The sequence below is a fragment of the Chelonus insularis genome, unplaced genomic scaffold, assembly GCF_013357705.1.
Source record: "Chelonus insularis isolate UGA/USDA-ARS -01 unplaced genomic scaffold, ASM1335770v1 contig_42_pilon, whole genome shotgun sequence".
Lineage (NCBI taxonomy): Eukaryota > Metazoa > Arthropoda > Insecta > Hymenoptera > Braconidae > Chelonus > Chelonus insularis.
In genome coordinates, this window is record NW_023276578.1 from 77,843 (window position 1) to 104,260 (window position 26,418).

The 26,418-nt window shown below is 32.1% G+C and overlaps 1 protein-coding gene across 3 annotated transcripts in view; it reads left to right on the forward strand.

The window, feature by feature from the left end:
• LOC118069721 (protein groucho-like) overlaps positions 1 to 26,418 on the forward strand; it is a 61,592-nt gene that overhangs the window by 16,151 nt on the left and 19,023 nt on the right. Inside the window, exons 2-7 of one of the 3 annotated variants that reach the window (XM_035088014.1) lie at positions 2,320 to 2,417; positions 5,567 to 5,630; positions 8,531 to 8,575; positions 19,863 to 20,000; positions 23,771 to 24,050; positions 25,869 to 25,894. In XM_035088014.1, the coding sequence (XP_034943905.1) occupies positions 2,320 to 2,417; positions 5,567 to 5,630; positions 8,531 to 8,575; positions 19,863 to 20,000; positions 23,771 to 24,050; positions 25,869 to 25,894 (651 nt within the window). Of the gene's footprint in view, positions 1 to 2,319; positions 2,418 to 4,205; positions 4,270 to 5,566; positions 5,631 to 8,530; positions 8,576 to 19,862; positions 20,001 to 23,770; positions 24,051 to 25,868; positions 25,895 to 26,418 lie in introns of those variants that run through there. The other 2 variants (XM_035088013.1, XM_035088015.1) reach the window with 2 other exon arrangements.

The following is a 26,418-nucleotide window of genomic DNA, read 5'->3' on the forward strand; positions in this document are numbered from 1 at the left end:
AGTTGGCGACGTGGGAGGTCAGAAAAAATACAAAAAGAAAATGAACGAGTCTAGATGAGAGTACAGATTCGATCGAATTATCGAATCTAAATGACATTACGGTTCGAGATCAGCGGGAGAAAAAATTGAAAAAAGGAGAACTGAAAAGAGAAAGAGAGCTACGTTGATTGACATTTGAATTGCTGTGAACTCATTATTATTCGTCGAGTTATAATGCGCGATGGTAGACAAGAGTGAACGAGTGAAATGCTTTTCCGCCGGAAAATCATTTTGTCACGTCACTCGGCGCATTTCCACTGATCCGGACGTTTATATGCGGCGATTCGACTCATTGGTACTGATGGCAAGCTCTATGGAGTTGGTCTCTATATGCTTCAATGGTCCGTTTAACATTTTTCATCATTAAAACTTGTTAACGATATGTATAGTACCTACGAACTGAACTCTAAAAGATAGACGATGACGATCATATGTGTTGGTGATAAGGTCGCTTATGCTGATGTATTATTATCGTTCAATTTACGCATATATTAATCTTTCATTAATTCATCGATAGATATTATTACGTGCTTTTTTAATCAATTCGTTGAATCGCGATGGAGTTTCGATGTTTACTCTTTCGTTTATATATTTACAATAGCTTGAATATACCTTGGTGCGTATATTCAAATAACTTTTGACATGAAATTAAATTTCAATTGTTTTGGCTTTTTTTTGGTTCTTTTATTTGCTATTTTGCTTGCACAAGCGTGTTTACACCGTGGGGTTGTATCCGTCGTAGTATAAAATGAATGTCTTTCACTCTTACTTTGTTGTACGACCACAAACACGCAAGCTATAGCGTTACGGTGGTGCATAAAATAATTGCATATCGCGGTTCGCGCGCTTGCATGTATTTGTTGCCGTTACACCTCTATGCCACAGCCAAAAGCCAATAAATAAATTGGATTGGCGCGATCGGCTTTGTTACGGACAAATGGGATCTGCGATTCTACCGATCAGCAGTTACCGATATTCCAATGTCTCACCAATTCTACATATCTACCTCGATATATACATTTACTGAATATCCAGCAACTCTTTGAATACTCGTATCGATGTTCCATATGTGTTGCTATATACTTTCACAGATAACATACAAGTGTCGTCGTCATTCAAAAAGAGTCAGCCTTTTATCCGTGTATTTAAATTTGTTTTCCAAATTTAATTCTCTTTGTATTTCACTACGACACTGTTACGTTCAACTGTAAAAAATATTTATTTTCATTTAATCGTAACTAGATTATACGATTTACGAGAATGATTTTACAAACGATGGTGATTGCACAGGTTTATTTTTCCATTATTTTCACGTAATTAAGATATTTTTTTATGTTTTAAAATATGCAGTATTTTATTGTAATAACAAAAAATGATTGTAATAGTGAATTGAAGCTTTTTTTAAATTGTTAAGATTTCTAATATCCTTTTTAATTTAACTAGTAAATTATTTGATAACAATTTTAATGAGTTTGTCTACAGAGGTTTTAAAATTTTTTATTTACAAAAATAACTTTTTAATTTAAACTTATATAAAGATAGTCCGTGCAACAGCTAGATATCTTACTAAATCCATACTCACCCATTAAATGATAATAAAGTTGAGTAAAATATCACGTGATCTTCATGTCAACGCGGAATGAAAAATAAATCTTACAATAAAAATTCTTAATAATTACTCATTTTTTGGTTTCATTCTAATAGAGGATTTAAATATTTTGTAATAAATATTTTATAATGTAAATCAATTGAGATAAACATTTCAATATTTATTTAACTAATACATTCTTCAACAAACAAGCTCAAGTTTGTATTTAAATGTTAGAAAATGGCCTTAAATGGATAGTAAAATCCAAAAATCCCATGTTCAAGTACAATCCACTGTACTCCTCACACACTCTGTGTACTTTGTGGAGCTTCACTTTGGAGTAAGGTTCCACATTTCCACTTAAACATGTTTATCCAATACCAAGTTAGTCCTCTAGTTTCGTGTTGATACCGGGAAGGTAAGCACATTTACGATGTCGTGTGACGAATTTAAGTTGACTCAAGGAATGAACAAAACATGTTAAAGGAAATTGATGGCAATTTAGTGATAGTTATTCAAACAAATATTAGCTTATTATACTTTGTAATACCATATGTCATATATATATAATATAAAAGCTATACTAGATTATTTGATCAAGTGATATCAAAGTCTTTGAGATTGGATTATCTTTACATAACATAAAAAAAAATAAAATTGTTACTAAATTAACTTCATTTTTATTTTTTCAGGGTCCTCCACAACCTGGGCAGCCATTTAAATTCACAGTTATTGATTCATGTGATCGTATTAAAGAGGAGTTCAACTTCTTACAAGCTCAATATCACAAGTAAGCTTTTACCAAAGCTTCTATATGTAGTCTCTATTTAGCAAACAATTGAAAAAAAAATATTAACAAATCATCGAGGTAGTTGGATACAATAGATAACATAAACTAAAATGATTCTCTCAATTAATAATTCTCCATGAAATGTATGTTTGTCATTTTTTATCAGTAAAACTCGATGACTCGTTAATTTAATTTTATTTAATCTGCTATATCTGTACATCATCAGACTTTTAGAGTATCAACATAGAAAAGTAATAATTGATTGGCTGTTATTATGTGCAGATATATCAAATTATTACACAGTTGTAGAGACAAGGCAGTCCTCATGGCATTTAAATGGAAATTGGCTGCAATCTTTTTCGCTTCTAGAGCAAAAGAGAAAAAGTATAGAAAAATGGAAAAAGGTGATAGAATATAAAATAAAAGCGAGAAAATACTGTTTGCCATACACATACCATGTGAGGATGAACAGGCAAAACGTTCTGGCCGTCTGTCCAGTGGATATAATTGTTTGTCCAACCGGAAGCTATGCATACAGAAGCCAGCATGTGCACATATAGCCCAGGGGATTGCCCGGACTACACTGCTGTTCGTATCTGCTAAACGATCCGAGACTGTCTATTAAATTGATATCGATCCGCGCTCTGGGTCCGCTTGATGATTGTCATGCTTGAATCTATGTTTACGGATATCGAGCCAAAGTTTTTTTTACTGTCATTGAACACGAGATAATCTGTATAGTATTATAGTTGAGCTGGCCCACAATAAGCGTCGATTGGTGTTATCGATGATGCTCGGAATAAGGCTGATAAAAGCTTTGAAATACTCCGCTTCTTTTGTAGAAATAATCAATGATGTATTTTGTTTTATCAGTGGAAAATGTTCAAAACTTTTATTATCAATATTTTATGAATAAGATTTTTTTTCAGATCAACAAGTAATGAAATCGGTATTATAGGTTGATAATACACTACGATGAAAATTTTTTTTTTGGTAGAATACATTGATAAAAATTATTTAGAATTCTTTTTTTTTATTCAATCATTTTAATAAATACCGAAACATAACAGCAATTCAATTGAAAATTTAATTAAAAATTATTCTGATTATAAAAATGTAAAAAAATTGTCCTGAAATGCAATGTCTTTGTGATTTATATTTTTTTTTATTGCATTACATAATTCGAAAAATAAAAACATTTGTTTCAATAAATTAATTCTGGATAAGGAATTAATTTTTGTATTCGTCATAAATCATACAAAAAAATTAAGTGTAATTACATCTAATAATGAGTTGTTTTACAAGTAAAATCATAGCTATTTTTACGATACATAATGATTATATTCAAAGTTAATGTAAAGTTTATAGCAAAATAATTTAGTAGTTAATTTAGACAAGGTATCGTGAAATGGAGCAGCAAGTACGTAGCAAACACTTTGTCGTAAATTCGCTGTGAAGGAAATTTATTAGTATTAGTGATACTTGAATATGAGAGCAGTCAAGAAGGAATGATAGTATAAAGTTTCTTACGTAGATATATATTGGTGTATTTCAACGACGGTATGAATTTTAGTACGACGCAGTAAAACGTGGGAGACGGAATTTATGATATATATTTCGGTCTATGTGGGAGTTCCCTAGGGAGTCTTACAGTAAGCCATATACAAGTTTTCATCGCAGTGTATTATATTGTATAGTGTATCGACATAGGCATTTTCGCGCCCTGTGTTTCCCTAATACGCGTTACAATCTCTCCCTCCATTAATTATGTTTTTATTGCCCGTACAGCCTTAAATTGGAGTGCGAGAAACTGGCCAGTGAAAAAATTGAGATACAGAGGCATTACGTGATGGTAAGCCACCCGTGAAGAGAATATAAGGGAGAATTTAGTCATGTTCTACATCATCAGATTAATAGTTCTCGTTTCTCATTTTATTTATGATTATTGTCACCATCAATAATAATTATTATCATCCAATTAAACGGTTTTTATTGAATAGTCATCAATTAAAGAAACAATTTCAATATTTATTTTACTGACATTCATTGAAGTAAAATAAAATTTTTCTATTTTATGTCATACACATTTTTATCAAATGAACTAATCATTTAAAAAATAAAGTTCTGTTGTTTTTATACAACAATAAATCACAGCAATAATTTCCAGAGTAATTTAACATCAAGTTAACGATATGAATTCCATTTGTAATCATGAAATCATAATTAATCTCAGAAATAAATTATTGCTTGCAAAAAAATAATAACATGAAATATTTTTTTAAGAAACGAGAAACTAAAGATCTGTAGATAAAAAAAAAACTAATATGCCATTATAATTGCACATATACAATTTCAAGGAATACATATTGTAATTAACAGTTCATTAAAAAGTTTACTAAATAACTCATAAATTAACAACATGATTCATACATTCTCATTGAATGCACGCTAATAATCATAACGAAGAATATGCAAGTTTCACGGGTCTACCACACGGCATAATATTCATGAGTAAACACAAACGCCTCGATGCAAGTTCAATCATGCACATCAATTCGTGCTATCGTGAACCAGAGGAGCGAAAGCGGGAACGATACATAATCAAATGAGAGAATGAGAGAGTGAGAGAGAATACACAAAGAGATACATATTAATTATAATCCGCACGACACTGGCCGCCATGACGATCATTATCGATGTTTCCTGCGGTTGCATTAATTGTGTGTTTTAACGGCTTGCTGTGCACAAAACTACCCCATGCCATGTTTAATATTACAAGTTCCAGAAGACAGACAATATAACTTAAAATATCCAATTATTTGGAATAATAAAAATAATATTTATCAAATACTTTGATCTATTTCACAACAATTATTTACAGCTCAATAAATAATTCACTTCTGTCTTCGAATTATTTTATTTCCAATGAAAAACTGTGATTAAGTTTATTCTAAAATGTTGGACAATTTTTTGCAATTAATTGCAGTCAATAATGATACAGAATCCAATTAAATAATTTAATTAAATGATTAAACACTTTTAATTAGATAGTCCTTTAATAATATTTTAATTTAAATGCTTTTGAATGTTTTCCGCACATACAAATATCTATTAGTTTACACGTGCAATTTCCTGCTTGTTCTGTCCAGTATTAAGTTGGAGCTGGAGAAACTCGCCCAGGAGAAGACGGAGATGCAACGCCACTACGTTATGGTGAGTCAATCAATAAGGGGCGCTTTTTTTTACGTTTCAATTTTTTTTTCATTGCGGAATTTATTTAGTTTCGATATTTATCCACATATTTTTTTTTCTTTCTTCAGTCACATGTTTTTCATCTTTGTCTTAAAAAACTAAGGCTAATATTAACGAAACAGTTATCATAAGTCTGTTGGTAAGAAGGCTTTTTTATATTTTCAAATTGCAAAATTTTGCAAAAAACTAGGACATTAAAAATAATTAAAATGATCAATCTTAGCCTCAGTTTTTTTTCTTCGTTTAAAAAAGTCCACAAAATATTGAAATTCAAGATAAATTAAGAGCAGCGTAAATAATAAAAGTAATATTCCAATGCCCAATAAATAGTTACTCTGCAAGTTTAAATGGAAGTGAAATTGAGCAGAGAAAAAATGGAATAATCTGAAAATCACTAAATAGTTCTTGGCAGAACATTCTGCAATGTTGCTTTGATATTTCAAAGTTTTTCCCTATTTCCAAGTACTTGACTACCTCTTTTTCAAGCAGTACTTTTTAACTCTTGGATACTACACTCTTCAGTGGTCTTTTGCAGTTTCGAGAAAGCGTGAGTGGAAAACAAATGGACATACTGTGGTATTTCCTTTTATTCTCAAGCGAGCATTTCCGCACAGTTTGACCTGGTTCAGAAAATTTGCTCTCTCGTCTCTCAATCTACCACTCTGTTTCATATCACATCTCCTATTTCTCTCCTTTCTGTTCTTTACCTTGTCGTCGTATCTACAGATATTTTTCCCATAACTGCTACACTACATATACACACATTTTGGCCAAATAGCAACCGTCATATATATTTGTAGCGAAAGAGTCGTTTTCATGTTAGAATAGGGTATATATTCAATTGCAAATAAAAAGAAGAAAAAAATAAAAATAAAAGGAAAAGACAGAGACGGTGAGATTTATTCTGGCCTCAATGTTATATCATTGGCGTATCTACTCGACTTAAACAGACTAAACCCAACCTCTCACGGGACATTACGTCTTTACGACTCTCTCATGTAATTGTCGAGGTCGTGAAGTTTTACGATCGCCCAGCAGATTGTCGAAAAGTGCTCGCTGTGTAGAACTTGGAGTGTTGAGTAAAAACGAGAAGCAAAGGCAATAAAGAAGGAAAAGACTTGCTAGCACTTAACCTAAGTGATTGCAATTTTTTTCTTTTTGACTTTCCCATTCGCCTTTTTTTGTACTCCTTTAAAAATACGTCCAATAAAGCTCGGATAATCTGCACAAGTCGAAACTAAGTAAACTAATTTACTTTTCACTGTTGCTAAAAAATTACCGTAAATTCAAGATAACAAAATAAATTACATCAACTTGTGGGTAAAAAATATTTGAAAAAAAATAAATTTTCTTATGTTTTATACATAGTAATTCGCATTTTTTCACTAATAAAAACTAAAGAGATTCTCTATTTTCGATATTTTTCCAAGAACAGTCGTAAACATAAAAGCCAACAGTTTTATAGGTATATGTTTAAAATGGTCACTATACCCATCGTTTATCGTATTTTCTTTTACTCTTCATACTTATATATACGTATACACTTTCATTCGTTCTATACCGTGAGATGCGCGTTAAAATACTTAAGTCATGTATAAAGCTCGCGAATATATCGCGTGTTGCCTGGCTTTCTTTACGACTGTCATAAAAGACGTTTACAATAGTCGTTGGTAGCAGGGATAACACGAAGGACTACTGTGGTATTCGGGACGCTCGTTAAAACCTCGTCGGTTAGTGCTCCGAGGTCGCAATATAATTCTAGCTTTCGCAAAACCGTCAACAGAAATGTTTATTATTTTATATTAATACTGCTCTTTTACTTCTCAACATTCTTCTGTCAATGATATAACTAACTAAAGCGTTTTAATTTCGCGAGAATGATTTGTTAAATGTTTTATTCATAGCGAAAAAGAGCTAAGATGGTTAACACTTTTAGGATCAATAAAAGACAAGTTATTATGCTCAAATTCAATCAGATTTTTTCAGTAATAAAAAATTCAATTTTTCATCACGAATATGGATGATTGAAATTATTTATAAAATTGTTGAAAGTACCATTTATTAAGTTCTATAAGTCTAATTGGAAATATCACGAAAGTAATCCATCTATTATTTAATTTAATTCAAAAAAAAAAAAATTCCAGTAAAAAATTAAATGGAATTTCAATTTTGAATTTTAATCAATAAATTAAATTTTCCTCTCTGTTAATAACATCCATTTTTATTGAAAAATTTAATTATTAATAAAAAAAATAATGTAAGTTTGATGATTAATTTAAAAAAGCAGCCAGTCGAAATCAAAGTAGTGAAATATCGTGATATAAAAATAATGTGTCTTTAATTTCTCATGAAAAGTCGTCTCAAAGGTATATTAGATCACTTATCATTATAAGTGGTGGAGCCCTGAAAGGACTTGTTAGCTGAGAAGTAGAATTATAGTAGCTTGTAATACATGTTGGAAAGATGTTACACGAGAAACCGGTCTTGGATTCCAATACACCTCTTATATATAAATTCTTCTTACTTTTTTATTGGTTTTCTGTCTTTCAAAATATCTGCTATGTTATTCCTGAGCTCCTCCTTTCGCCCTCTGGCAAAATGATACATTTATGGATATTTCAGTATCCAATACGTTTAAGATGAAAAGTGGAATTGGCATGCATTACCATAGTGTATATACGACACATCCTGAGTAACTGAAGCATGCATTTAATCAATCACGCTTTGCATGAATCATAAATTTTCATCGGCATTTTCACGACAAACACAAAACAGACAAATCAAATACACTAAAATACATACACGTCAATGTGTAAAATGATGGAATATCTTTAATAACTTGATTTATCTCTCTTTTTCAGTACTACGAGATGTCATATGGACTCAATGTGGAAATGCATAAACAGGTAAGACTAAAAGGTCACGATTCATCTATCAATTTATTGAGATGCTACTTCATTTGTCGCTCTAATCTATCACTTTATTACTCATCAATCATCAACTTGATACATTTTAATATTTTATTGTGGAAAAAGAGACTTTGGTAAATTTTAAAAAATTGACTAAAGTTTTAAATGAATTGTAAATTAGAAGTACGTAGGAATTTAATTAAAAGTAATGGCAATATTTAGCATATAGTCTACAAAGTTGAAAGCAAAATAAGGATATAATTTTACGTTTTACTATGGGGTTTAATGCTTGTTCTTTTGCTTTGCGTCTATTGAATAAATATGTAAACAAGGTAATAACATGCAAATAGCACGACAGGATCTTAATCCGAACGAGCTTTGCGTTTTCGTGCAGAGAAACGCTTGATCAGCTCACGCGATCACACCGCACTATAATTTGAGACTCTGCAGAGAAAGAATAAAAATGGCGTCGAGTTAAATTACTTCCGATCTTTATCGTCCTATTGATTAGAGCCTTTCGTGTTGCAACGTGTTTCTTTTATAAAGGTTACTCTATTTATCATCTACGATAATACTATTTTTCAATTATATTTTTATTATTTTCACGAGCTTCAGATAAAATGTAATCCAAAGGTATGTATAAAGTTGAAGTGTAATACAATAATTGAAGATAAAGAAATTAAATGTGATTTGTTAGGAGGAAACTTTGTAAAACTTAGATTTGACAGCAGAGAAAAAAACAACGATAAAAAGAAAATTAGGGGATGAAAGTTTATAGGAAAAGAATAACGACAGTGCACAAGGGGTAGATAGGGGTTGAGAGCAAATTATAGAATATGAGGGCTGAGTTTCTGGCAGGTAATTCAAGGGGATAAATAGCTGTCGCACAGCCTTTCTCTGTTCCCCAGTTGGATTTTCCCTCTTGGAGGCTTTCGCTCACCCTTTTTTCACTTTTTCTTTTATCTCATGTTTTCTGCTATCGTTCACGCTTCTTCTTTTTTTCATACTGTTTCACCCTGGCCGTCGACGACGTGCCGAGAATAATGCCAGCGTTTATTGAATATTTAAAAGCCATCCCTTTGGCACGACGATGTTCTCTGTTCACACCCTCCATCGTATTTTTTCCAATCGAATGTCAGCCTAGTCAAATCGTAAATCGGGCACGACGTGTCAGTTCGAGGAGATGGTGTGAAATTGAGAAATGAAAAAATCGAGCAAAAAGAGAATCAGGAGAGTAGTCGAGCGTGATTGTAATTCATAGCTGGAATTCAGTAAATGAAGAAAAATTATTCTATTTTTTCCCCAATCGTGTAAAATTATTTATTATCAATGAAAATATTTTTTTTCTTTTTCCATACGCTTATCTGAAATGAGTAGATTGATACAAAATAACTATATTTCATGTGGAAGTAATTTAGATTAAATTTAACATTATAAGATCATTTGAATAATTCAAGTAATTACATGTTTAAAGCTTAGATTATTTTAAAAAATGACAACGAATTAAATGGAAAGGAATAATTTAGGAAAATTTTTATGGAGGTACAAACTTGTTGGAAGTTAAAAAAAAATTCCAGTCCTTCTTCTGTCTTTAGAACTATCTCTATGGCAGGCTTTAGTCCTTAAAAATATTCTAGATAATAATAAAAAATTTAGATTTAGTTGAAATTGTTAATTGGTATCTACTACTTCAACTCATTAAAAATTATACTTTAAAATATCTTATAAACGGAAAACTTGAGACAATTAATCCTTCTAGTATTTGAGCGTTTTAATCCTTTTCTTTCGAGAAAACAATTTTTCTCTATTAATAAATTCTCCGATTACACTGTTTTTAGTGAATTAAAAGCAAGGAAAGAACATCAAAAATGTATAAATCTAATAAAGAAAAACATTTCATGGCTGGGAAAATACAAAAAATAAACATTTTGAACGCAACGACGTATTTTATCGTGTAAACAGTAACAAAAAAATAGTCGTGAGATGAAAAAGAGAAATAAAAGCTGCAGTATATACACACCATTATACACAAAAGCAAAAGAGTGAAATTACATTCGAACAGAATTACGAGTGAGGTGTGAAATTTCAATGACTATACATTTTGGTGGTAAGAGAAGTGGGAATATATTTATTCGATACGAGAGAGGTATAGATTCATAAAATTCACGCATCGAAAATATCGTTAACCACTACGAATAATTTAATTTTGTTGTTTTGCAGTCGATCTAACTCTTTTCTCTCGTTCCCCATCTTTTTCCTACGGTTTCCAATAATTTTCATTTTTGTCTGTCTCTCTTTTCCAATTTGCTTTCGTTCCCTTTCACATGCTTCTTCAGCATCGTTCTGCACCCGAGAATTTCAGCCACTCATTATTCATTTACCGATTAAACGAGTTCATGCGCAAAAAAAGCTAAATATATCGTCGATCAATACTCGCAAATTCCAATCTTTCTATTTTTTTGCTCACTATTTATCGTGATTCTTGCCAATTTTTTTTCTCTAAAACGGAAGCGGATGAATGCAGAAGCAAAACGAAACGCAGTATGAGAAGAGATGAAAAGAGCAGGAAATTGATGGGTAAGAGTTAAAAAGAAAAAAGAATAGAAAATTGTTAAAAAAAAAATTCGAAATATTTATCAAAATACCATCAGTGATTTTTATATTTTATTGATTCAAATATTGTTCTTTACATTTCAATGAGCTCCAAAATTAATACATCCCTCGAAAAAAACTATTTAAATACCAACAACAAATAAGTATAATAATTACAAATATTTTAACTGATTTTCTTCTGTTTATTATCAGCAATAACCATTATTCTATCTTTGAAAATACTCTCTGAGTGAAAAATAAAATAATTTCGTCATCAAAAAGCCACAATTTGAGTTATTGTCAGTGTCATAACTTAATAATTTCCCATGCACATTATAAAATATTCCCTTTGAATTTTAAGTTAACCACAGTCAGTCATATGTTGATAGTCGTCCAATATTTTTTCTATGTTCCAACGTCCAGACTACTGCACCTTTAGAGAAATATATTTTTTATTGCCGTGCTAGAATGACTACATCAAGACTATGTGTCTGCAACTACTGTGTGAGTATTCGTTATAACGACCCACATATTTTTTATCGCTTCTACGACTTTTATGACACATTTTAGAGGCGAGTATGCGTTAGCGCTTTTTACTCGGCTTCTATAACTCTCATGTGTAGTACAGGGACATATGAGAGTCAATCCCTGGGGTTATGTCGTTGGCTTTAATACGTCTCATTTACATTCGCACACAGGTGCATACACAGACGAAAAGTGTTGCAATACAGGGAGGTTCGGTCATTTCGTTTGCCTTTTAACCGCGTTTGCACTACCCTATTGCCATGGAATTACATTTCCTGTGTCCCTGGCATTTTTATTAAGCCTCAAGAACCCAATGGCATTATACTACCAATGAAAAACCTCCCAGAAGTTTCATAGTATTGTAGTTATACCTTTTATATTTTACACTTTATTCTTTTTTTTCTCGTCTATTCATTTCTACTCATGTCAATGGGATATGGTTATTCAGGGTTGTGAGGTGCTTATAAACGATCGGATATGTCTTTTTCACCAAGATATTCCGGGATCAGCACCCAGGAAATGCTGACAATCTGTGGAGTATTATTCGATCGGATATTAAAAAAAAGGAAAAATATTTATAAACAGTTGACATTTTGAATAAGTCTAATAGTAAGCTATTTTGATATTAAATCTGTATAAAATTAATATCTATGTTAGAATAAAATTAAATAAATTTAGAGACATAAAAATGAATAAGATTAGGTTTTGAAAAAGTAAATAGTCAGGACGAAATTAAAAGCAGTTTGAGAGACGTCAAAGAGTTTCTAAAGTACTTATCAAGAATGCAACGTCATGAAATGTAGGAACTAATACTGATTAGTTTGATAATCTGAATCAGTTTGGGGTAGTTTGCTCTATAGGAATGAAATCGTGGCATTGTTGACTTTTATGTAGTTACAAATTATAAATTGGTTAATACTATCAACTATTTTTTATTTCTCTTTTCATGATAAATATCTTCTTGAGTTGGATAAAAAATTTTGATAAAAAAATGAAATTAATAAATATAATTATCCAGATATGATCTAGCCAATATGGTTCACCCTAAAAGAGCATTTTAATGTAATTTTTACTTGAAACCTTACATTAAATACTGTAATATGGTATAATTTTACCAAGTGTGATAATACCCTGATAATAGTCAGACACCCCAATATTTTTTGCTAGGATTAATAATAAAATTAATTTGTGAATTAAATGGTTTGATAATGATATTAATTATCACTAAAATATCTTCGAAAGTTTAAAATTAAATCGGCATCAACTTTATGAAAGAAACTTTTTTTATACACTGCAAATCGTAGTGTTTTAATGTAAACACTTTCAAGTATCTAAAAAGTGATTACAATGTTAATCAAATAGATGACGTCATTTTAAAGCACTTTAATTAAAACACTTCTAAATTTAAAATAAAAAAAGAATAAAAGAAAATATTGAATTAAAAAGAAAAGAAAGCAATAAAGACTCAAATTTACATTAATAATCCTTTCAATATAGAATCTGTAATTGAAATATAAGGGTAGATAATTCTAATATCATTAGTGGAGAGTGTCAGTGGTAGACAGACATGGCGTCATTTTTTTTTTCTAAACCCTCTAACAACAATCACCGCAAGAGATGCTTTGAATTCTCTGAAATCACGAGTGGAAATGTTCTAAAGCGAGGGTGTAGAAGGGCGCATTTGTAAGGGTGAGAATGGTTCTGTTTACTAAGGACATAAGTCACGAGCGTGAGAGAAGTTACAGGAGGGTTGAGTGAGCACGTCGCAATGCCGATATGTATTCGGGTCGTATTACGCAACAGGAGCGACAAAGCACAACGAAGGCGTCAACGCATTAACGAGGGGCGTGCAATATTTCTCTCTATTCTGGTCTATCTTTCTCACTCTTGTTGAAGTGTTTCGACGCTAATTTGTGTTTTGTGGAGAGCCTCGGGCAAAGAGCAAATGCGAGGGAAGACGAGGGAGACTTCTACCCCTGTATAACATAGCCGCCTTTCAGCCTTGTTATACGCGACTGCTGAACGCCACCGTTAATTACGTCGTACATTAAGTAGGTCCCCTGCGGACTGCTGAGTCGCTTAAAATTATTACAAAGTTCGTTCCTCTACCAACCCTAGTTGCACCTATTCTCTTACGTTCGCTTTGTCTTCGTGCCATGAAACTTTACAACCAACACACCCACCAGCCAGTTGAAAATATTGCACTTCTGCTAGTTATTCAGCTATACACAAGAACGCTGATTATTTTCAAACTGAGATTAATGGCGTTATAACGCCTGAATAAATTACTTATATCTGGAAAAAAAATATTCAAGCACTTTTATACTAGAATTAACCATTAAACTGGCCACTTAACTCACTAAATATTTTCAACACTTTTTTTTACACAGAGTTATAAATACTGCTCTTACTTGAAACCTATTATTTTTATTCATTGAATGTATCATTAATATGGAATATAATTTATAGCGTTTTACGATGCGATAAATTGCATATTATAGAAGAATTTTCTTACATTTTATGTCACTGTATGCTAATTTGTGTTATTAAAGTAAATTGAATTGTTATTTGCAGACTATAACTTTGCTGATGATACAGTATAAATTTATTTTTAAAGAAAAATCAAATTTTCTAATATTATTCTAGGTAATTAAAATAATTTATTGAATTACCAATTTGGAAATATGTTTTATTGCCATAAATATATTTATGAATGGGAAAATTATAAACAAATAATTATATGTTAATGAAGACTGATGGAAGAATAATAAAAAAGTATGATAAAAGAATAAAATGAATGATGAAAGGGAATTCGATAATACTTGAAATAGATTTGGTAAAATGTCATGTGGGTATTCATTAATCTTTACAGCAGTGATGCATAAGTTCTAGTTATAAGATGGAAAGCCGTGTTAAACCATAATGTGCTATCGAGTAAATCATGTTTCCGAGCGGTTAGATTTGAAAACGAGCATGAAAGTGAAACAGAGAATCGAAAAGCAGAAAGCCCTCAAGCTAGCCAATATAATTGTCCCGTGGGTGGATCACCTACGTGTAGAATTCATGTACGCGCTTGCTCTCATTCCATTTCTCTATTTAGGTAGTGGTGCCCAGCGGCAAGTCTGATAATGTTTAGCGCAATCAGCGATAATGGCGGTGTATGGTGCGTTTAATCAAGGCAGTAGCCCGTTGCGGCTTGCGGTTCAAAGCTAGCTACGGGTTTGCGCGTCAGTGCAAAGGAAAGGGTGTACTAGAGAGAGAGGAAAATGAGGGGCTGATAGTGCTGGTATAATAGTAATCGTAGTTGTATTAGTTGGGTAGTAATAGTAGTGGTACTACAATAGAAGTAACAGTAGCACCAACAGTGGTTGGAGTAATCGTAGAAGTTCCTATAGTCATAGTGTTGATGGTGGTGGTAGTAAACGAAGCGAAATGGTCGAAGGGGTAAAGAGAAACTTGGATATATCAGGTGGGTTTAGTGGTCGCCAATGCCTCGACCAAAGAGTGGCCACTGGGCACGAGCAGCAGACCACATCCACCCACACTTAGAAGGTTGCTACCATGATGAGAGTATACTGGTACAACATTTCCAACATGTAGTTGTAAGACCACAATTCCACAATGCGCCGAATCAACGATTGATTCTCGTTACTTTACCAGCTTCTATTCAACTCACCCATGGAACGAAGCAAACTGAAATTCGATATCAGTATGTGTAAGCTAGTTCAAAGTGTGGTTTACTTGAAACAAAAAACGGTTCAATACGGAGCGGAGTTTCCAAGCCAATTGTTCAAGCTATATGTTTGTTAAATAAACTATGGTTTTAAGTTAAGTAAGCTTGCCATCACTGGACTACTTTTTCAAAGTTGATACTTTGGAAAGTTTAATTAGAAGATTGGAATCATTTCTATGTACTTAATTCACTAAAATGTTCGTCCCTTTATTAACTAATCGCAGCAAATAAATTCTATTTTTATCATTTGAATATTATTGTTCAAAATCTCCAACCAATTGTTCATCAGACACTTGATGGATTAATTGAATACATAATGATTTATGCAAGTAACTAATCATTTCGTGAGGAGTAGAACTGATAGTTGATGTGCATAAGCTCGTGAACGTAGTTATCAAGCCCATGAACATCAGAATGTGGTTGTCTGGTGAAGCTAAGCGTCCGACTGACCGGAACCTACTCTCAATGTATGAGGTTGTGGTTAAGCATGACAGTGAGTGTTAGAGTTGCGCGGTAGCGAGCGAGTAAGTCTGTTAACGTAGTTTCAGTGATCCTTACTGAACCTGATTTACCACCATCTGCTTATTCATAACATTCTATGTTGATCTTGTCTACTAGTGACGTCAATGCTGAATATCCTCTTTCATCACCATCAATAAACCACCTACGGAGGTTCTAGAGTGTTCAAGACCGTCCCCTTATTAGTAGATATCAGTTCGTCGAAACCCTCATCTATGAGGGAACGTCCAATATCTATGATTACCTCCTAATTCGCCTGATCCCAATGAACCGAGGATAATCGATCATTCTCTTACAGAACATGGTGTGCAGTCCAAAGCTCATGTATCTCGTCAATCTTGACACGATAACAACCATAGCTCATCATGAGATTATAACATTTTGAAATTTACCTAGATTTAGAGATTGTTATAAGTCACAAATTATGTAGAATAAATTTTTGAAAAAATAACTCAAACATTTTTCTCGAAATATTGATTAGCTGTCCATGTTTATTTATCGCAAATACCGAAAGAAAATAATAGTTAATACAGAATAAAATGACGTGGAAGCTGTCATCATGATAATATATTTCCTGAAACTACTTATCCTCTGGTACTTGATATTCTTGATATAATGCAAATACTTGACCTCTTCATGAGCTTGACCTTCCAATATCAAACAACGTCTTGATGTCCATACAAGGAGAGAGTAAGAAAGGAGAAAAAAAATCCACACTGGAGCCAGGACTACTTGAAATCTCGAGTGCTGACGAGGCACTCAGTTGCTCAAATATCCAAACATCCTCGTGGCTTCATCCAAGCTTCGTTTACTGCAGAGAAAAAATATTTTATTCTAGATACAATTCGTCTACATCATCAATCTTATCTAGCAATATCAGCGTAATATTTTCCTTCTAGATACTACATTGACAATTCCAATGTATATTATTTCCAGTCCTGTGATTTCTCAATTACACGTTTCCCATTGTTGTCTATTTGTCTAGTTCTTATTTAAGTTGCTTATATACCTTCTCTTTGGTATCCTGGAGAATCGCTTGAACCTCGAATTGATTGATTCTAGTTTGCCTTTGAATCCTAGTACATAATAGTCCATTCTCCTGTTCAAACCCACTGACTATACTACACTTTGCGATTCAATAATACCACTATGAGTGGTCTGACTATTTGTCTGTCTACATGTTGTTGGAGAACAAAAAGAATTTCTTATAACACGAGTTGTAATATAGAAAGCAAAGAAAAATTTAATAAAAGTAATTCAGCTGTGGTAGCGTAAAAATACGTGCATTTTATCTGTGAAAAAGAATAAGCAGTATTCAAGTATATCACTTTCAAAACAACATTTCCAAGTATATCATCATACCGACGGCATAAAGGAGAATAAGAAAAATACATGAGAAAAAGTTGGAATATGGAAGCAGCACGATTCAAGAGTTTCTAAAAGTATTGGATTATCGGGGTATCGAACAGCACTGAAGGAATAACGTAGTTGCTGTAGAAAGTATGTAAAAAATGAAAAAAGAAAATGACGAGTGTGTATAAGTAAAAGCAGAAAAGTTGAAAGAGGCGCCATGAGAATATTCGGTTTATATCACCATTTTACTGCCTAAGAATTTTATCGCACTTTTGTCATCGTATTGCATTTTTATTTTATACTCTTCTTTATACCATATATCTATCAGTTAACTTTGGAACTCTATTCTCATGCATCTTTCGAGTTTGCTAATGGATAACTTATTCTTTATTGAGCAGTGAAAAAAAGATTTCATCTTTTTACGGTCAATAAAAAGTTGGTGACTAAATTAATTTATTGTTTATAAGTTTAAGTTATTAATTTAAATAATATTTTTTCATTATTATCATTTGCATAAAATAGACTTGAACAAATGGAATGAAAGGAAATATAAATTTCCGTAATTCCTCAAAATTAAGATTCTGAACTACTCTACAGTAAATGTTTGAAAACTCGATAATTTCGTTAAGTCACAATTGTCGCTTTCTCTTGAACAGAAATGAATAAGGGTTGAAAGTAACGGTATATAGTAAAGTCTATGTAGTAAAGAAACGAGTTACGTTAAAAACAGCAGCTCTGCTACCCTGGAAAAAAGGTTTTACTAGCAGAGAGTCTTTTTTTCCTAACTCCGACTCTCTCATCCACCCTTCTGCTCACTCGAGAGCACTTCTATCCCATTCATTATTTTCTTGGTTACCTCTCGCCCAGGGAAAACTTCTCGGCAACGCAATTACGTTTGCAGCTGCTCTCCGCCTCCTCACTTGTCTCGATCCGCCCTCAGTCTCCTCTTCCTTCCTCCTTTTGCTCTGCTACTCTTAAGCTCACTTTTTTTCCACAATTTTCCTCATCTTTACATAGACATATACCTTGGTATACTACTCCTGTCTCATCACATTGCTGCACAGGGAAATTCTCATTTTCTTTTTCTTTAAAATCCTAAAATATCTCTCGATCTTTATCTCACTTTTCTCCTCTTTTTTCGCATGCCTTATAATTAGTGGCTTAATGACTCAGGGGAAGTAGTGGATAAGAGAGGAAAGCGACGAGTAATTAAAACAACTCCCTGTTCCCTTATGTCTTGTGCTCCCCTATCTTACGACAGTTTTGATCCCTTGCTCGCATTATCTGTTACCCCAACTTTTATCTTTGCTTCTCACTTCTGCACTTGTCTTTCACATTTACTCTTTTCCACTCTACCTCCTACCTCATTCGACTTTTTCCTCACTTATTTCACTGCCATTCGAGGGAGAAATATGTCAGGAATTTCAGCGGCTACGATATTTCAATTAGCGCTTGCACCCTCACCAATCGATTCACGTTATTTCAAAGGTTTTTAACAAAGAAAGGACTGTGTGACTTTGCCACGAGACTGCTTGTATTCTCAATAAATTTTCGAGAGTCTTTTCTTGTAAATAAGTCAAGCAAAAAAATAATATATTAACTGGCTCTAAGTAATAAATTTTACTCCAAACAGGGAAGTTTTTGTGTGATATTTTATTCACAAATTGAATTAAAAATAAAATGGATTATGTTTAGAAGTGATTTGAGTGTCATCATTGATGATAAAAATATGTAATGATTATTATAATCACTTAATAACTAGGAGATTAAATTTTAATATTACATCGTTTTATTAATTATAAAAATTAGAGAATAATTTATATCAGATTATGAAGGGATAATTTATAAATTCAACAAGATTTTTTTTTTATTCAAAAAGAAAAAAATAATAATTTATGAGATGGTAAAAGGTAAAAACCAACGGCTTTCTAGGGACGTTTAATTGCTGAGAATTTAATAACAGGTAGACAGAGTAAAAGATGAAAATAAACTTCATGGTGTCTGGGTAATTTTGTTAGCAAGATTGAATTGTCAATGAAATACTTCTTTGTGCTTTAGTATTAAATATTTATTCATTTTTTGAGATAATAATAAATATTATTTGATCTCATTTATTAATAATTGAAATATTTATTTAAAATTCTTTTCATTATTTAATAATAAATATTATGTTTCTTAGCCCAAAATTAATTATCTTTCGAGACGTTTTAATAAAACTTTTTAATTATTTTCCGATTGAACAAAAATATAAGAAGTTTTAATAAAGTTACTTTGAACTAATAAATCAAATTACTGTTGAATCAATAATAAGATACTTGTTTAAACAAGTTGTTAATAGCACCAAGGAAACATTAAGAAATGTGGTTGGCATTGAGAAATTGGTGCTGGTACTCGGTTGATTCAATTTTGGAGCTCGTCTTGCTTTGATATTGAGCTTGATTGCTCCTTGCGGGCGTTCTCGACTCTTGTCGTTTGCACTGAAAGCTTTTGCGCATCATGCTTAGGTACGGACTTGACTTGATTGACCCCAATGATAATTGAATATTTTCTTTGATGTTTCAGACGGAGATAGCAAAGAGATTGAGCGCCATCATAGGACAAATTTTACCATTTTTATCACAAGAACACCATCAGCAAGTAGCCAGTGCGGTTGACAGAGCAAAACAAGTTACAATGACTGAACTTAATGCGATTATTGGGGTGAGTCTTTCATTCAGACATAACTAATAAATGATTTAAAAGTAATCTTCTTTACATAAACCTATTTAGTTCATTTGAATGAACGTTTTTATAATTAGATTTACTTGTGATGTATGATTTATTATTTCCTGTGAATTTCTATTTAAATTAAAAAAAATGTTATTGCTTAATTGTAATTAGTAGGAATCAATGATAGCCAAAGCTTTATCAACTATTTGAAAAATAGTTATCGAAGCAGTTAATTCAGTCTAGGATGATCCTTTTTTCTAGCTTACAATATAAATTACTAGCGAAATAATATGTTCTGATTTCAATTAACTTTTTTTGCTAAAAACAATTCCAGTGCTAAAGTAGCTTCTGTTCAGCTGACTGACGGCAATTAGGTTTTTCTTTTGTCTTAAATCTTCTTATAATTCCATCGAAACGATCTGAGAATCACTGTTACATCGTGAGTAGAAGTCGGAAACCAATGCACGTCTTGTGAATCTAAAAGCGGACAGACAGATACATTGAAGCTTTTATCTTCCTCCTTCTCCTTTCCTTCTTCTCCTCTTCTCTCTATTGGTTGTTCGCGAATCCTGAATCCTTCTCAATATTACTCGAGCACTCAATTTCCTCCCTATTAAGCCGCCAGCTTCTCCAACTCGCTCGACATATTCCCCTTGCTGCCCTCCATCTCAACTCCTTCCGCTTTCTACCTATAACCAACCTCCTGAATCTTATCCGGAGTCTACTCAAGCTCTACCGCTTGGATGGGTTATAGTGTTATGGTGCTCGAGCGCCGACTAATCAGCATTCCTCGCCCGACCGGTGTGGAAAATAAAGAGGGGAAATAACCCAGAGGGAGAAACTTGGGATTCTCACAAGCGACGTTGTCGTTACGTGCTGCAAATCCTTAACAGAACACAGAATACTTGGATACGTCCTAACTGTCTTTTTCCCTCTTATTCCCATCGCCATACACCCATCCATATTCTACTCCTCTTCACTTGTCCTCACACCCCTTCATCCTTTAAGTCTTGTGGCAAGGAAAATTCCAACGTAACTGACTCGTCTGTCACTCGGGAAACTTAGCAATGAGATTCCAAGTTATCCGCATTACCCAACGATAGATGTTATTCCTTATTTTCTTATACATTTCTAAGAACTATTCAGAACTTGTTTACCAAGATACTCCTTGAATTAAATATTTATGTGTACATATATTACTTAATCATTAGTTTTTTGCTAAAAGCATACCTTTTATTTCTTTTCATTTATTTATTTTTCTAGAAAGAACCATAATTGCAATTTATTTCGATTTTTATTGATAATAATTATTTCCACATTTAATAAGAGAGATCCGAGGGACTTAATCTTGAAAGGGGAAAATAAACAGATGTTATTTTCGAAATTGGATCTTCATTACTTAATTATAGCTTTTATATTAATTTACAAATACAGTTATCTTTTATTTATTCATTAATTTTATTGCGGTAATTCAAAACAATTAACCTTTAAATGAATCTAATAAATTCTTAACATTATTATTCGATAATTGTTATTTATTATTTAACATTCAAATGAACATTTGCAACTACAAAAGACCCATCAAGATATATGTGTATAAATTTCCAACCAAATGACTCTATCAGTAGCAATAAAATTTTTTTAGCATAATTTATAAATGGCCAATATTTTTTATTCTCCCCTCTTGGTACGGATGTCACAATAGATATAAAAAATTCAAGCGGTTTAATTTTTTGTATCATTTATTAATCACAATTTTTCAAGTCAAGTCAGCTGACTAAAACTGCTGATCTGTGATGGAAAAAATACGATCCTGTCTCACTTAATAACATTTCATGTGTCATTTTTTTAAAACTAGAATATGTTAATGTTTTTTTCTTCTTTTTTTGCACCAAAAAAGTAATAGAAATTTCATAGTCATAATTTCCCTTGTTTCTATGGATTTAATGTTTTTTTGTATAGTTGAAATAATTAAAACAACCAGCATTTCCATGTTAACTTTTGTGGTGTGGAAGTAAAGTGCTAGATGCAATTTCGCATCTCGGATGTATGTTTCACTTCTCAGCCATCCGTGTCGTACTAACGTTGGGTTATTATATCGTTAAGCCATTTAATTATCTCAGCAAACTACTCGCCGTAATAGTCGACTCATATACCGAGTCATCTTTCTCTGTCTCTCAGTATCTTCATCTTTCTTGCTCTCTCACACTATCGTTCTCCTTCTATCCAAGCATTTGCCACCCTCTTATGCCCTCTTCCTCTGTTCGTCTCCAGTTCAAGCAACCCCAATCCGTTCTAACGAGTGTACACGAAGCCCCAGCTCTCTCGTAATGCCAGCCTTCACCCTCTTAACTTCTGTTACCAACTCCTGGTTTCTCTACGGAACGTCGAAACACTGTTGAAACAGTTTACAATTTGTCTGCCAGTATTGCGGGCTCACTCTTTCTCGCCTCACTCTCCTTTAGATTTAATGTTAACTACCTTCTTCATTTTGCTTTACTGTTGTGTACGTACATTTCACGTCTCTATTTGATTTCATTTCACACCTCAATTTAAAAACTAATATTATTTAAGGCCTTTTACTTGTTGATTAAACACTTTTTATTTATTTATTTTTTGTTTCAATCCAATTAACTGTGTTTTGTAAAGAAAGCTGTTTCGACTTTTTTTTCAGCATTTAATTGCATGAGATAACTGAACAGTAGTATAACTCGATCCAATTAATTTAAGAAGCTCATCTTATTGATGGAAAATTATTTGTGGATGCTTTATAAATATCAGTTTTAAACTTTGCTCAACGGAAATTAATTTAGTTTGAAATTATTTTTAATAAAATTTTTCAATGAAATTAGATATATTTTTATGAAATTGGATTACATTTAAAATTAAATGTCAAGTATGTATATTTTTAAATTTCATTTGATGTTATTAACAGTCCAGGTTACTCTTTTTTATATGTTTGGAAATTTCAAAATATTTGCTGACGTCTCTTTTAATTTCTTCTTTATGAATACTTGATAGTTTTACCAAACCCAATGCAATATAAACTCATATGGTTTTTAACCTGGTGATTAATTTATATTACAAATAAAAGCATTTGAAGAAACAAAAAATGAATGAAGAGAACATTTAAAATATTTCAAAAGTTTAAATAAATATAATTCTTATAAAAATATTTAATTTAAAGTTACGATAACAAAAAAAAAAATAACTCATCTGCTGAAACTGCTTGGTGGTACTTGAATAAATTTATATACATCTAGGTATATATGAAAAAGTTGGAATTTAACTGAATAGTCACATTACCCCTATCTCTTTTTCATTATATATCAGTCTCTTTTTTCAAGTGAGCTAGTGAATTTATTTATTCATCAGTAACGACAGCAGGCACGTTCGACAAACAGAGCAGACTAACGAAGCTCTGCAATTCAATGTAACGCACGGACATCAACCCCTCGGCTAGTCTGTCTGTTCTCTTTCTCTTCTCTTTTCTATTTCCATTCTCAATCCGTCCTAACCATATCCACTCTCGAAAAACCCAATATTTGATGGAATTACGTGCTTTTTAGGGAGAAGGTTATTATTCCTCTGATTCACCAATTAAATATGGTTTTACTCTTGTCGGCAATTATGATCCCTCCATTTTTGTTTTAAATCCTACATTATTATTAATCCTTTTTCACTCGATGTCCCCATCATTTGATATTTAAATCAATTAATTGAAAGAGTCTTATTGAAATCAATTGTTTATTTAATTTTAGCAACAAAGGCCGGATTTACCTAGATTACTTCAACAAATGCACGCCCAACAATTACCACCAGGTGCTGCCATGGGTCCCCATCCAGGAATTCCTGGTCTACCTGGTCTTGGACCTGGTGGAGGACTTCAAGTACCCACTTCAGCTTCTGCTGCTTTACTTGGTCTAGGACTTCCCCCTGGTGCTGGAGCTACTCCTGGTGCTGCTGGTGCACATCCTTTATCAATGTTAGCTAAACCTGATATTCTTCGTGGTCAACCTGATGACTTAAAACCTAATGGAGGTAAGTTAGATATTTGGTTTATTTAGAATAAAAGCATGAACTTGAAAGTAAAATGAACGTTAAAATTTTCAAAAAGCTTTAATTCAACTAATTTGTATAAAGTTGATGAGTTTTGGAATAAAAATTAATGAATAAATAATGGAGTTAAAGTAGTTGATTGTAAGTTGGAGAATAAACTTGCTAAGAAAGATATAAATGTATAGGTAAGACAAAGAAAAAAAGAGAAAGAAAGAAAGATCTACCAGAAGAATTGAAAGAAGTAGGTCTGGTATAACTAGAGCTTTTCTGCAACGTCGGCACGTCTTCTCTGATTCTGATCGTTTACGAGGGCGCATCAAGATAGAACCAGCTTGTTCGTCCAATGTTTACTTAGCGTCTTCATCGTAGAAAAAGCACCTTCTTGTTCAATATCCGACCCTCGTCATCGTCTATTTTCTCAAACTTTTTTGATTTTTTGTTCTCTTTCATATTAAATTGCTTGTGAAACTATAATCTTTTCTTATAAATTTCAAATAAAAATTATTTTACCAACAAAACTTGTCTTTTTTCATAAACTTTATTTTCAATTTCTTATTTTAAATAATAAACTGGATAGTTTGGAACACTTGATCTTGCACAAGAAAACCAAGTATCTTGACTCATCTCTTTGACTTTACGTGTTAGAACTCAATCTCCAAGGAATGCTGACAAAGCTGCGGTTTTTGTGGCCTCTTGTTCTCTTCGTCCAACTTATACCCTTTCAACTCCGTCCTACTTTTACTATATATACTTGACTGGTTTTCTACTTGGAGAGGACTCACCGAGCTTCTCTCAACATAAGGGTGCTTCCAACTCCGTTTCCTCTTGTAACGTTCTGTCCTTGGTACCTCTTCTCTACTCGAGTTGGCGCCTGGATTAGACCATTCAACTACTCTCTTTTATATTTTAGCTTTCTTATTTCTTTCGACCTACCTTGATATTTATAATCCCATCTTCATCTAATTTTCTAGCATCTAAAATTATACCAGAATTTTTTTAAAGGAAAAAGTGTTAGAATAATGAACAAAACCTTTTTGAAAATTTGACGAATAAGTAAAGCTCTAAAGAGCTTTTTTACCCTATGAATAGTTTATTTTAAAATTAAAGTGGCTTCTTTTAGATCATGTTTCTAAGTACACCAAGTAATAAAGTTTGTTTAACATCAAAGATATAACGATAATTTATTTATACATAGTGTAAATAATTATTTTAAGTACTATTAATTATAATAATAATTATTCTTCGAAACTCAATATTTGTTGAGTTGAAAAAACTCATTGAAAAGCTTTTTCCAAAGTCAGCTATATCTTAAACTATTTTTACATCATTAATTCTATTCAATAAATATAATGTTCTCAATTGAATAAATTTACCAACTTTTTAAATTTATGTACTTAGGAGAATTTTTCAAAAGATAAACGGTAATATCAAAGACAAAGGCATATTTGAGTTTCACTCGATTTATTTTCCTTTTTTTTTCATTCAAGCTTTTTTCCACCCTTTTACTCGACTTTATGAGATAAAAAACGTGGGCTAAGGGAATATTTACAGATCCTTCGTTGGGAATATTGTCAAGGAAAAAAGCTAAAGGTCATTGGTTCTAAAGACGAGCAGATTCCAGCAAAGTCGTGTAAGCATGCAAGTATTTCGTAGACTCGAATTACAGCTGACTCTGGCTTTCCGAACACTCGATTTATTCGATAAAAGCATCATGCCTGGCATCGATGGTCCTTTAATAACGTTCCTCTATTGCTTTAAGTTCTCTCATTCAACCGTTTTTTCTTTTTTTTTTTGTTCCAGGTCTAAATCCTGCTGAAGAGAGGCATGTAAGTAAATCAAATAAAAATATCTGCACATAATTTTTGAATTTATTTATTCATATCTTATTGAGTTGAAAAGGAGTGACGATTGAAGGTTAAATTGACTTATAAAAAGTTTTTTAATTTTTTTTTTTTTTTTACATTTAAAGCAAGTTTTTTCGTTTTTATTTTCCAGTTAAATGTAAATGATTCTTTTTTCAATATTATTGAAAAGTCTCATCACAATCAAATTGACCAGATTCAAATATTAATGATTTTTATATCCAATTGAAAGACATATGGGTTATCGCTTTTATGTCAAATGTCGAAAAAAATAATTAAAACTCATAGTCGGTATTTTCATGGAAAAAAAACAAACTTTATTTCACTTGAAATATTCGTTTTTAATTTTTTTTTCAATAAATATTTGATCAGTCATGAATATTATAAATTATCATAGGTAAATAGAAATATTAAAAAAATATTCATTTTAAAATAAAAAATTTTAACATTTAATTGAGATGAACGATTATTTCTTGTTTTTTATCCAA